This window comes from Eublepharis macularius, chromosome 5, assembly GCF_028583425.1.
Source record: "Eublepharis macularius isolate TG4126 chromosome 5, MPM_Emac_v1.0, whole genome shotgun sequence".
NCBI classification, from domain to species: domain Eukaryota; kingdom Metazoa; phylum Chordata; class Lepidosauria; order Squamata; family Eublepharidae; genus Eublepharis; species Eublepharis macularius.
The window spans coordinates 76,728,828-76,743,351 of NC_072794.1; the positions used below are offsets into that span (position 1 = coordinate 76,728,828).

Sequence of the window (14,524 nt, forward strand, 5' to 3'; positions counted from 1 at the left end):
CTTTTCTTCCCCAAGGAAGAAAAAATATTATAAAGCTAGTTACTGTCCCTTTATAGTTCTGATACAAACATACAAAGGTGTTTTGGTTTTAATATATTCTTTTAAAATACAGTTAACAATAGTCTTGTTTATACTTTAAAGCCAAAATAAATCTGCAAGACAGTATAAAAGTAAACTGTAAATAGGTTTTTTTTAAAAAAAGGAAATAAACTAATCTTGTTGCATTGCTGTGCATATGTAATAGCCAGGATTCCAGAACCATGAGGTCTTCATATAGAATAGGAATGTCTTGCCTTCCTCTCCACATGCAGGGAACTGTTTGGATACAGCTCACTATTTACAAATAAACATTCAGATTATTTATTTGCACAATTTATATACCACCTTTCTGCCCTCATCAGGGTCACCAAGACAGTAAATACATAAAAAACATACATAATAAAATCACATCTTAGAAACCATCAAAATCAACAAAAACATATCATTAAAATATTAATACCCTGTTAAAATACACATACAAAAAAATAAAATACACATACATAAAGCAACAACTAAAACACAGGGCAGGGTGGAAGGATCACTGATAGAAAGCTAGCAGGAAATGGCAACAGAAGGGGACAGATTAGTCTCTTCATGGAGACAGCTCCAGAGTTTCGGTGCCATGACCAAGAAGGCCCTTTTCCGAGTGGCCCAATGCCTAATCTCAGAAGACAGAGGCACCCAAAGAAGGGCCTCTGAAGATGACCGCAGTGGTTGGGTAGGTTAATATCGCCAGAGCAAATCTTAAAAAGTTATACCCTTCTAAGTCTACAGAAAGCCAATGAGCTTAGAAGGTGTAACTCTATTTAGGAATATTCATGAAATAATATTAAGATTATGGACACTGCTACTTGGCAACCTATAGAAGTATGAACAAATTGCATTTATACTGATAAAACATCTATCTGTTCTCAGATTTTCACTGAATTAAGTATTATACAACTGGAGGGAGAAACTATAGTAATCCAATAGTGCACTCTTAAACAGAGTTACACCCTTCAAAATGCATTGAAGTTAATGTGCTTAGAAGGATGTACTTTAGGATTGTACTGCAAGTACTATTTTTTTTACCTGGAAAACTTTTAACCTGGAATAAATACCCCCAACTTGCACAATGCTTTAGTTAGATATGAGGGAGCCTCTATTCTGTGGTTTCACATTACTGTTTGCTACTAAGATTTGTTTAGATTGATGGGACACTGAGATTGTTTTGCTATATAGCAAGGGATCTTATAGCCTTGCCCTTTGCCGTTAGCTGAATTAAAGTGAGTTTTTTTTAAGCTGGCAGAAGCCAGTTAACATATACTGTACTTATTTTGTGCACTTCCTTAACATGTCTTATCAGCCCTGCCACAGCTGAAGTGATTCCAAAAGTGCTTTATAGCATATTTGGATTTTATCCCAGTTAATAATTCTAGCTCTCTCTCTTCCTCAACATGACTGGCAGGGTTCTTTAGCACAGCAGTAAAATAGGACAGCTAATTATCTACGAATCCACCTTGCCGCACCACATTTGGCAACTTTTATCTGCGCAGGACAGCTGTATTTTGTGTTTGAAGTGAAATGTCAGTCTCTACTAATGCAACAAGACTTACATCACTAATGATGCCTTGACGCTTTGAAGAAACAACTAAAGCCTAATTAAAAATTCAGATTTGTTCTCCAAAGCTTCATCATATTAACTGCCTTTCTGCTAGGGCCTTGCTATATCTTCCTAAAATGTTTCATGGAAAGGGGGAGGGAGTAAAAGACGACCACGATGAAAAACTGCTGCAGTCTTGGGCATTCATAGACCCTTTTTTAAAGGACTGTTATGGTTGGAACCCTACCAACACACAATCATGTAAAACAGATGAGATTTTACTTTACTACCTTCTACTCTAATTATTGTAGTGTGCAGCATTTCTGAAGGGGAAAGGGGCCCATAAAGCATTTATCAGCTTCAACATTTTAGTTTTTCTTCTGTTTGTTTCAATTTTTGTCAAACCAGAAATCAAATAAATAATCTATTCTACATCAACTATAAGCTCAAGAATGAATGAATGATTAAATGAATGAAAAGAGTGAGCAAGGGGGAGAGGGAGAGGGAGAGAGATCTTAAACAGGTTGATTTTGTCTCAGGATGAATTTTTATTATTCAAGTAAGTAAGAAATGGTTACCATAGATTCAATTCAATTATTACAAATATTTGGATCTGATGTTCATATAACCATGTAATTTGATGTTTCATAAACTTATCTCCAGCATGGTGATCATAACGTTTAGGACAACATCTACTTGTACTGCATCTATACCCAGAAGATTCCAAGAGGCATAAATATGTTTTGCTAATGTGCCACATATTTAAGCACACAGGAATTGCCACAAAGCAGTTAAGTCTGTAAGATTTTAGAATAAATGGGAGGTATGCTCAGGCTGCCCTATCAGAACCCCACTTTCTATGTCTTGTAAGTTTCCACACCATAAACGAAAGTAATTTGAATCATGCAAAGGAGATGGCCTGAATGTGGGTATGTTCATGGGCCTCCCATTCTTCTTCCCATCATGCTGCATGCACTCATACTCGTGTTTTGGTGAGAGAAAGCAGGGAAACAGCAATCTACTGAGCCCCAGTAGAGCTCTGCACACAAGCAGAACAAACCAGCCATTACTTATGTGAACCATTTAATAGCAATAACGATTATTAGTTATTATCACCATTAGACTTTGGTCCAGAATCACAAGCCATAGCACTCAAGTAATGAAGCAGGTCTCAGGCATTAACATTCCCTTATGAGATGATGACATCCTTCAGAGAATAGCATGGCATAAAAAATGGGCCTAGGTGAATTAGATTCTTTCCCAGAACCAAATTAGAATCCAGATCTTTTGACAGCTGTAATCAAAATATCGTACTTGGATCGTTTATCTTTTTGTGAAATGTTTCAAAATTATGAAAAGAGAATACCAGTGCAATGGCTGTTGCCTAAGCATTTTAAAATGTACCTTTGCATTTGCAATAGTTAAAACTGAAATTACAGATTAAAAAGAAGAATGTGGTTAAAATATCCCTTTTTGCAGAATTACAGGTGCCAGTTATAAATCTAATTTCAACTCTTTAAATTTAATAAATTCAGCTATGAAAACCACATACAGATTTCACTGCATTTGATTGGTTGTCATATAGATGCAAGTATGGAAACTGAGTAACAGACCTAGAATACTTTCAAATGATACTTTCAAATGGTCTCAAATATTAGCAACTGCTGATACATGACACACAATTTGTCCTCACTCTTGTCTTGTCATATGACACTTCTAATAGTACTAACACCGAGTGGGTACCCACATGCATTATCATCACTGGTGGAGAGCACAGTGAGAAAGAGCTGACTGTCCTGTTTCAGAAATTGTTCAATATTTATATCCTGACTTAGAATCATCACAAAAAATCTGGAAAATACTTGAGCATCTGTTTTCAGGAACATCAGCGTTCAATTTTATTGTTCTTCTCAGCTGGCATGCTAAGCAGTTAAAAATAAGTTTTCTTTTGTGGTTTGAACAAAATACTATGTTTGGTAACAAGTTGTTCAACAAAGAAGTTGTACAAATTTTTATCAATTATCTATACTTGTTATAATTTCAGTAACTTTGTCAGTAGAACAGCAGGATTTGAGTCCAGTGGCACCTTAGAAACCAACAAGGTTTTAAGAGAGTAAGATTTCGAGAGTCAGAGCTCCGTTCTTCAGACATGATTCTCATGTCTATGACTCTTGAAAGTTTAGACTCTGAAAATCCTGTCAATCTCTAAGGTGCCATTAGACTCAAATTCTGCTGTTCTACTGCAGGCCAACACAGCTACCCACCTAAACTATTCTTTGTCAGTACTTATTTATAGCAAGGCCCCTGCAAAGTCTTGACCAGTTTTTATGAACAAATTATCAACACACAAAGTGTTTGTGTGAACTTCACTTGAAATCACTTGCATTGCTCACCACAATGAGAATCTCTTATAAGTTTAATGTCACTATCAAACTTTTCAATATATCTCAGGACAACAAAACATTGAGCATTTCAGCAATATAGGATTTTCTGTCAATCCCACTTCTCCACCATCATGACTAAAACTTTTTCTGTATACAGAAAATATACCGCTCATTGTATATTAGCTTTTGCAGACCCAGTGATATTGCAGGACTGTGAAATCCACTGTCTGTTTAAATTTTGCAGCAAGTTTTAAATTGTTTTTAGCCATATGTTATTTATTGTATATTGTATTGTGTTTTAATCAGGTTGTGATCCGCTCTGAGCCTGCATTGCAGGAAGAGCGGACTATAAGTCTAATAAATAAATAAATATTTGTTCTAATGTCATTGCTGAGAAGAAAATTTGTTTTATAAACAAACTGACCAGAGTTGAAGGCACTATGGATACTTGACAATTTGGTCTGTTGCAACATATCTTTACATAAACTGGTAACCCATCATTTAAAAGTGGTAATGTAATCAATGTTGGTGGGGAAACAGAGAACCATGTTTTTCAAACTGTCATAATATGAAGAATAACTACCAAGTCTAAGCAAATGGATGCAAACAGCAAAGACAACTTGGAGGGATGAAGCCTTGGCGCCAAACTAGATGTGACATTTTTCTAAGACACTCAGTGTTGTCGTGTAATGATTTTTAGAGTTCTTTGAAAGTGTCAATAAATATATGGAACATAATGTATGGATGCAATATTTTATCATATGTGGTAGACACATAAAAAGGCAAGAAAATATTGGACAAATACACATGAAGAGATGCAAAAAATACTAAACTTTCGCTTTGAACTGAATCCTAAAAATATGTTATTAAACATTTTACCTAATAATATTATAAAATCACACAGTGAACTTTTTAAATATATGGTGACAGCAATGAGAATAGTATATGCAACAAAACGGAAGACAGAATCTTGTCCAGATGTGACTGAGTGGATGAACAAATTGTATGAATATGCGCCTTTGGCCAAATTAACTTCTTATATACATAACAGACCAATCTTAGAATTTCAGAAATAAATGGAAGGATTTTTTTAACTATGTAGTTGAAAATTAAGAAAAACCAAGAATGGCTATTACTAAAATAGACCAACTGTAAAATTAACACTTTAAAATTTTGAATAAAAAATGTTGAGCGTATGTAAGGGATGGTTTGTAGTATAATGTGTTGTTATATACTCTGTCTTTATGTACTGTTATATATTTTGTTTATACTATTTTATGTATTGTTTATTGTCTTTATTGTTTACTTTTTTTTCCCTTTCAAATAAAATTTAAAACTTAAAAACGAAAGGACCAGTGTACAAAGGACAGCAAGGAATGTGCCACTCTGACAAGTACATTACCAAGTATACACTTTTTCTCCAGCCAATTAAGACAGTTACTATAAATAAATAAAATAAACAAACAAATAAACAAACATGTGGATAGTAATGAGCTGGCAGACACTGTTAATTTAGATTTCCAAAAGACTTTTGAAGTCCCTCACCAAACACCCCTGAGCAAACTTCACGGTCACAGGATAAGAGAAGTCCTCTTGTGGATTGGAAATGGGCTAAAAAGCAGGAAGCAGAGAGTAGAAATAAATGGCCAGTTCTCTTAATGGAATATGAGCAGCAGGGTCTTTCAATGATCTGTACTGAGAGTGGTGCTTTTCAACGTGGTCATAAATGACCTGAAGTTCGGGGTGAGTAGTGAAGTGGCCAAGTTTATGGATGACACCAAGTTATTTAGGAAAATTAATACAAAAACAGATTGTGAACTGCTCCAAAAGGATTTCTCCAAACTGGCGGAATGGGCATTAAAACGGCAAAAGAAATTCAATGTGAACAAGAATAAGGTGATACATATTGGAACAAAAAATCCCAATTTCACATATATGCTGATGGGCTCTGAGATGGCAGCAACATCCCAAGAAAAGGATCTCAGAGTGGTAGTATCTCAATGAAAACGTTGACCCTGTGTGCAGCAGCTTTTAAAAAGGCAAATTCCATACTGGCCATAATTAGACAGATAATAGGTAACAAAACTGCCACTATCATACCATCATCTATGGTGAGACCACACTTGGAATACTGCATAAAGTTCTAGTCACTCGACCTTAAAAAGGACACTGTAGAGCTTGAAAACGCACAGAAAATAGCAATCAAAATGATCAGGGGGCTGGAGTACAGTCCTATGAGGACTGGTTAAAATGTTATGGGCTGTTTAGCTTAGAACAAAGGAGAGTAAAGGGAAACATGACAGAGGTCTATAAAATTACATACAGTGTGGAGAGAGTGGATAGGGATAAACTTCTCTCTCTCTCTTTCTCTCTCACACACACACACTTACTATATGGCTTGGGACCCATTTCTAAACTGAAAACACTGTTTAGGAGCCAACTGAAAAATAACTCTATTCTACTTTTTTCCTCTCCAGAATAAAACACAGGCACCTTACATCAGTTAAATCTGAACAAGTTTATATTGTATTTTTCATGTTTAATATTTGCAAATACAATATTACTCAGGAATTATATTTATTTCATGGCCATTTTGCACATTATTGGAAATAAACCCAAATTTGTTATCAAGTCTTCAAGCATCTCCTGTCCCAGCTCCCCCTGGGACCCAGCCCACAGTCTGAGAACCACTGCTGCGGCCAAATTCTTATTTGATAAGGCCAAGTCAATATAGATATCTTTCCAAATCAGGCTAACAATGCTCATAATAAAAGGATTAGGAATGGGGAGGATATACATTTACAGCCAAAATTACCTCATCTTTAAAAGTCAAAAGACAGGCCATCACTGAAGAGAGCCAGTTTGGTGTAGTGGTTAAGAGTGTGAGATTCTAATCTGGAGAGCCGGGTTTGATTCCCCACTCCTCCACTTGGAAGCCAGCTGGGTGACCTTGGGTCAGTCACAACTTCTAGCTCTCTCAGCCCCACCCACCTCACAGGGTGTTTTGTTGTGGGGATAATAATAGCATACTTTATAAACCGCTCTGAGTGGATGTTAAGTCATCCTGAAGGGTGGTATATAAATCGAATGTTGTTGTTGTTGTTGTTGTTAGATCTTAGGGAAGGAAGCGATGCTACACAACATTTCACTGATGTAGAAATCAATTACGCCAGCCCTCTGCTAGGGTGTTCATTAACAAAGGGAGAGGGTAGCATCGAGTATGTAGATGAAGAATTCAGTGAATATTAAGTCTGATGTTAATGAAATCTCTTGGATGAAAATTATCATAACATTTTATAAACCGTAGAAACGTGGGTATTGGGTTTTATTTAACCATTCTGTCACATTCCATGAAATGCATTTTAGATAATACTCATTCTCACTCCACAGATGTCAGTAGTTTCTCGGTTTTGTCCACGTTCCCACAAAGATGGAACCTACTAAGTGAATACACTTATCTTTGCCTTATTATAATCCCAACGTGGTTTGTCTCTCACAACAGCCACCTAAACAAATGGAATCCTCTAGCTGGCCAAGTCCCATATACACTGCAGGCCACTCATTCATGAGCTCCAACAATTTTTGTCTTTAAAAGGTTATGTAATAATTACAGGGTTTTTGTCAAATTTAGGGATATATTATTTTTTAAAGAACAGTATATATATAATCAGGGATAGCTGATCTGCAATTGTATGTCAATCAAATGTATTTGACCAGTTTCCTCTACCATGTCATAAGCCCCAGCAAAAACTGCCTGTCTGATGAAAAGCAGTATAGCTGCCTTTTCTACAAATGTTTTAATTCTCTGTTGACAAAGTTTATGCCAATAGATCAGAAAGAGGATTTTATCAACTATCAGAAAGAGGATTTTATTCCTCTCATTTCTCAAATGTGTAAATAATACAGAAGCCTTTAGATACATTCAATTAGTTTATGTTGTCCTATTAAGACAAATATATTCACAATTTTATAAACATTACTGTGTTAAAACATTTCAGGAGTTTTTCAGCTTGGCAACCACAACAGTTCTTCATATGTAAAGTCTCCAGTCAGCAGACTGCTTTATCCAATTATTTCATACTCCCAATTTTGACAAGATCAACTGACCCTAGTATGGTTTTTAAATTAAATACAAAACACAACATTGTTTAATTTCATGACAGTGCTACACAGTATCATATAAGCTCTTTCCCTCCCAGACTAGGGTAATATAACCTAAGAAACATATTGTAATCTGGAAAAATGGACTATGCCTACCTCAGTTAAATGGTACTTATATGAATATAACGACACACGGTTTGTGGAAATGTTGCAGTAATGTTCTGATACTTTGCATGTTGGATTATTAATACAGAGATCATCAGATACACAGTCAAACAGTGTCCCAGGAAGATACTTTCATCAGGTGATAACATATACACATGGCTAATAATTATAGACACACATCGTTACAGAAGTCAAATCCTGCAAAAGTGGGAAATCCCTAGTCATGCACCAAATTGAGGTGCAATGTTCTTTCCCCCCATCCCTTTCTTCTGATGTTTCTTGCCTCAGCAGATATCCTAAGGGAATGCAGTATAGGTGAATCTTTGCAGTGGGAATAAACAGACTTTCCTCCATTTCATTTGCAGTTCACAGCACAGAGATTTGCTTTCCTTTGTAGCACTTTCCACCTTCAAAAACAAATGCCGAGCACCAAAATTGTGTTATTTCAGTAAGAGTTATAATACAGTGCATTCTACTGGTGTTTAGGAATCTAAACACCAGTAGAAACAAGGAATCTTCCCAAAGTATATGACACTTTGGGAAGATTCATGCTATGAGGTAGTCATATCTGCTGCCTATACCTTTAATAGTTTGACACATATATAAAGCATAAATACATACTAAAGTATTTGGGAACATGTAGCAAATATGTGCCAGACAGTCACTTTTTACCACTACTGCAGACATATTGGAAACACTCATGTTTCCACATTCTACATATACTAGCAGTGAAACACAATTGCCACATAAGTGTGAATTTGCCCTTCATGTCAGCCTGCAACCAACTCCCTATAGCAGGAAGTATGAACTTTTATCCGGGCAAATGCTGTTGTCCTTAAGACTCTTACTACCTGAAGTCTCCATAAAATACACATCACTCCATAAAATACACAATCATTAAGTATGAGCACTGCAGTTCAAAGGATGCTGTTTACAGAGTAGCCTAATGACCGTCTGTTGTAGTACAGTCACTATAGGAAAAATCAGTGGAAATGCTTTTGCACAGTAGAGATTCCTGCATTAATATGCAGGATCTGATCATCAAGCAGACTTCCAGATCACCCATGCCAGCACCACATACTCCTGAAATAAAACGAATCATCAACCCATAGGAGGTGCACGTGAATATCTCCTAATTTCTTTAAAATGAAAAACACCTGTGGAAAGCTCCTGGTTTCATTTTTTTTTAAAAAAAGACCAAAAGGGTGGAGTTGCTTATCCCTTTTCCCTCCAGCTGTTTTCCATTCCAAATTTCCTCCAACTGTTTTTCATCATCTTCTGTGGAGAGGACTTAGAAGAGAAAAAAACCCTCAGAGGAAAACAGCCCTTCCTCCACCACCACTACAGTTCTTCTGATCGAACTGAGCCATCAAATTAACCAGAACCACTGATGTCAACACAAGTTTTCAGAGAAAACCACTCACACATTGAAAATAAGTGGACCAAACACCTATTTAAATGTGCCCCAGTTCGTTGCTTCATAGGTCGCTCAAAAAAGAAATCCTCCATCATGACAGACACAAGCCCATACAAGATATTAGACCCACAGCTTCAAAAATATTCCAGCAGCAACTAATTGGCATAAACTAGCCAATAATGCTTAACACAGGAATATCAAAACCCTTCTGTGCCTGCAATTACATTCCCATGCCTATATACTAGGTATATCACTGAAAGACAGAGTGCTATGAATATTACACGTTATTGATACCTGTTATTTCACTTATGTGAACCAAAACACTCAAGTATTAGTAAATTAAAGAATACATCAACTTATTTTATTTTCAATACTTAATACTACCAATCAACTTAGCCATGATCTTCCTCTAGATTATGTAAACAGCTTCCATAAAAATGAATATTTATACATTTTATGAATACATTCATACTACACATTTTTATTTAGTTACTGCTTTCATTCAGAAAGATAGCATGAAAATAGGGCTAAAGCCTTATTTATAGCATAAAAATAAAGCTAAAGAACCATATCAGTACGCTAACTGCAAACCAATACATCTGCATTAAGATCCCCACATCCCAGCTAAAAATAATACTTATATATGCTGTAGAAAATCAAAACAACTTGTAATTGCACCTTGGTATTTAATTTAGAACGTGACCTACTACCATGCTCATTCACACTGCAGCTGATGTGTATTTTTGCTCATTATCTAATGCACGTATCTTCTCACCACTGAAATTTTTGAAGAAATTTGTTATATTGATCTAGAATTATAAATTCAGTGCTTCTTCTCAGATCTTAGAATGAAAAACTGAACAAAGAAATTAAATACAAAGATAGCTGTATTCCAGGAACAGAACCAAGAGATTGCACAAGATTCAGCATCAGAATTATATAGCATTGGAAGCACCAAGAGAATGCAGGGTTTTGTTGCTTTTTCCAACAAAAAGTTCTGCTGCTTACAAATAATGTTTTTTTACTATACTACCCATGACAGGATCTCCTGAAGTACAATATTCCTTAGGTTCTTCCTCTCACCTTTCCAGCTGCTCCTTCAGTGCCATATTTAAAAGATGGTGAGGGCAGGTTTGTCCTTCCCATTTTCTTCATGTGCTATCTTAAAAACTTCTCAGAGTCAAATATCCATCAATACGTTTTTGCTAATGTTTCTGATTATTACTTCGCACAAAATAGCCAAGTTTACTATTCCTGAAACAAGGAACAGAAAGTATCCTATGCTTTTCAACTCAACTGCTTTTGAGTTATTTATTTCCATACTGTCTTCATTTATTGGTCTCTCAGATCTGGGAGTGGCAACTCATTTCCTTATTTTCATGCTACCCTGGCTGCGTCACATCCTTTCAGTTCGTTATGTTATATGAAATCAAAAAGAGTCCAGTAGCACCTTTAAGACTAACCAATATTATTGTAGCATAAGCTTTCGAGAATCAAGTTCTCTTCGTCAGATGCATAGTACAGTACTATGCATCCGACGAAGAGAACTTGATTCTCGAAAGCTTATGCTACAATAAAATTGGTTAGTCTTAAAGGTGCTACTGGACTCTTTTTGATTTTGCTACTACAGACTAACACGGCGAACTCCTCTGGATTTATGTTATATGGTCATCCTATTCCAAACACTATGTTATGAACTGTTCCATGCTTAGTTATCACAGATCTTGAATTCTCCATTATGTTTACTAAGTGGTCAACTGGAGCATCATTCTTCTTCAGCCCTCCTTTCCCTTGACTGTAATATCTAAAGCAAGTTTTACCTCTTTACCATCAAAGAGCCTTACAATCTGGTACTAATATTCTCTGTATTTCTAGTTATTAAGCTTCATACTTGCCATTCCCATCAGATAGTGTCTGATTTTAGGCCTTCTTCCATCAAACCTCCTCTTATAGGCTCTGAATTAAGATGCATAAAGATCTGTTACCATTCTTCTAAATTCTTCATTTTTTAATATACTTCAATTACAATGTACACCCAATCAGGACCACAGGGCAACCTAGTATTATATCAGCTTTATGACTGCAGACCTCTTGGGATAAAGAATATATTTGTCTATCACATGAAAAAATGCCTAAATTAAAACACTTTTCAGGGGCCGGGAGAGGGGTCAACACAACTACCATACTGAACATTAAATATTTTCCTACAGATGGAAGTTATCTAATTGAACATGGCCCTGACTTGAAACATCATTGGTCTCAAGTGTGAAACTGATGAAACAAGACAAACGACTTCTTAAAGTGTGCAAATCCACAAGTAAATTTAAAAATATATCTTGATGGTCTTTAGCTTGACAATATGCTCTACTTAGCATTAGCATTCAATATTCTTAGTGACAGGATGCTTCTTCATACAAACTCAAACACACTGTGATGATAACATGAATAAGATATTCATGGTGTGTGCATTTTATTCGCCTTGATGAAGATGAAATTCATACATACAAGGTAATGTGATGCACACCATGAAATGAAATCATTATAAAATTTAAAAATCCATTTAAAACAATAATACTATTGCATTTCCACAATCAACAAATAATACAAAGGTTTCAGGGAGCAGTGGGAGAAATGTGCCTTAGCTTATGCAGGGGAAAGGAAGTGACTTCTAAAATTCTCCACAGTTCAGAATATCAATAATTTAATACTATCTACCTTGTTAAGCAAAGTCATTTTAATGTGTGGCTTCTTACTATAAAGGAGGGAGAGAGAAGCACTGACAAAGACCCCAGCTCTAGGAGAGACCAAAACAATAATATTTCAAAAGAGAGTAGAACGGAGTCAGTTGGAAGAAGATAAAGGGCCATTTGGACACAGACCCCTGTGGCTTCTATAGAAGTGTTGCCTTTTCAATCTGGGAGGCTATAAAAACTGCCTTTGCTACTGACCGTACCTTGCATTTGCAGAGTGTTTGGGATCCAATTTCACCTTTTGTCAGGGGAGGCTGCTGTTGGTTGCTGTAATACAGCTATTAGCCTCCTTTAGAAAATACAATAGTCAAACTGTCATTAATATGCACCCACAAAGGCAGAGATAGACTATAATTACCAATCACTTCGCTCTCTCTGAACTGGGGCAAATTATCCAGGACCAAGAAATGCGGGTGGGGAATGAAAAAAAACCTTTTAAACTGCATATCTAAATTAACAAAAATAAATTGTTTATTATCTGCACGTTTCCAATTCTGACATATATGTATTTCACCATTTTCCTCCATAAAAATGCAAGGAAAATAATAGAGCCAATTAAAACAAAAGATGCAAACCAAATACCCTTTAAAAATCTGTCCAGTTTTAACAATTAGATATAATTAAGTTACTCATCAACTTAAAAGTGTTGAATATAATTTTAATATATTTTTCCTTTTGAAAGAAAAATTTGTCATCAAAATAGTTCCAATGAAGTCTCATCAGCCATCATATCTCAGCCTTTCTTTCTTCACTCGCTCCAAAGTAATCTGACTGCAGTTACAACTTCCTATCCAGGTTTAAACTGCTCAGACCATGCAAATTTTCAAATTCGACAAAACTGGATTTGTCAGGAATCAGGATCCCTACAGCACTTCGAAATGAAGCAGGTCTTTTAAAAAGGACAAGTACGTCGAATCCCTAGTTCCCTGCCTCTCACAAAGCACCTAGGGGGCAAGAGACTAAAACGGTGGCCTCATGATTCGGCATTCATCGATGCTTTTTATATGAAATGATTCCGAAGCCGCTCTGATCAGAAGCGGTTGGTGACCAGACACGAACTCCTGCTGCTCAGAAACCCCCAGCCCATCGACGAGGACGGCCAGGAGGGCGCGATCTGGGGAGAGCCGCCAGCAAGAGAGTTCACTCTCAAAGACGCCCCGCGACTTGGGGGAGCGACGCTACCTCCAGCCACGCAGCCGAAGTATCAAACAGAACACAGACGTCCCCGAGAAGAAACACAGCAGGAAGGGGGAACGGAGGCGAGAGAAATCTGAAGGGGAAGGATCAAAAGAAAGTGGGAGGAAAACAGGAAGAAAGGATGAAGGGCCAGGAAAGACAGGAGGATGGAAAGAAAACCAGGAAGAAGGGACGAAAAGGAGGAGGAGAAACTTGGGGAGGAGAGGCGAGGAGGGAAGACTGGTTACCTGCATGGTTACGACGCCCAGCTCCTCAGCGGCCAGCTTCCTCATCTGAGTGGCTAGAACTTGCGCCTCATCCAAGATGGAAAACTCCGAGTCGGCGGCGCTGAGCCTCCAGAGAAGCGCCATGTAGACGACCCACAGGGGCCCCTGACTCGTACTGCCCCTTCTCCAGGAGGGAGTCGGGCCGCTGGAGGGACGGCCAGCCCGCCGGGCGGCCTCCTCGAGCTGTGCCGGCCTGCTGGTCATCCTTCGGAGGGCGGCTTTTGGAGCGCCCAGGCTGAGAGAGCGGCCGCCTCAGGGCGCAGAGCGCGGCGCGCAAACTTTCCCGAGCGCCTCCCAAACTTCGGCGTGGGGGGAGGAGGGTGCTACGCCTCGGCGCTCCGCGAAGGGGCGGGCGACGCCTCCATGCGGGGGCCGCCGAGCGCGCCGACCTGCCGGGCCACCCCTTCTTCCCAGCCAGGGGGCCGGCGGGGCCGAGTCGAGCTCGCGGCTGCTCCCCAAGACGGCAGCGACCGCCTCGCTCGCCTGTGTTGCAGCTCCAGGGACGCTGGGAACTGCGCCGCCGCTGCCGACTGAAAACAGCAGCGGTGGAGGCAAGCGGCAAACTGCGGAGCGGGAGGAGGAGCAGGAGCGCCAGGGCCGGGATCGGAGTCGCCGAGGGGGAA

At 38.2% G+C, this 14,524-nt stretch overlaps 1 protein-coding gene across 1 annotated transcript in view; it reads right to left on the bottom strand.

The window, feature by feature from the left end:
- CACHD1 (cache domain containing 1) overlaps positions 1-14,472 on the bottom strand; it is a 214,470-nt gene extending 199,998 nt beyond the window's left edge. Inside the window, exon 1 of the mRNA XM_054981592.1 lies at positions 13,863-14,472. Within this exon, the coding sequence (XP_054837567.1) occupies positions 13,863-14,105 (243 nt within the window). The 5' untranslated portion in view covers positions 14,106-14,472. The remainder of the gene's footprint in view (positions 1-13,862) is intronic.
- Positions 14,473-14,524: the final 52 nt, after the last annotated feature.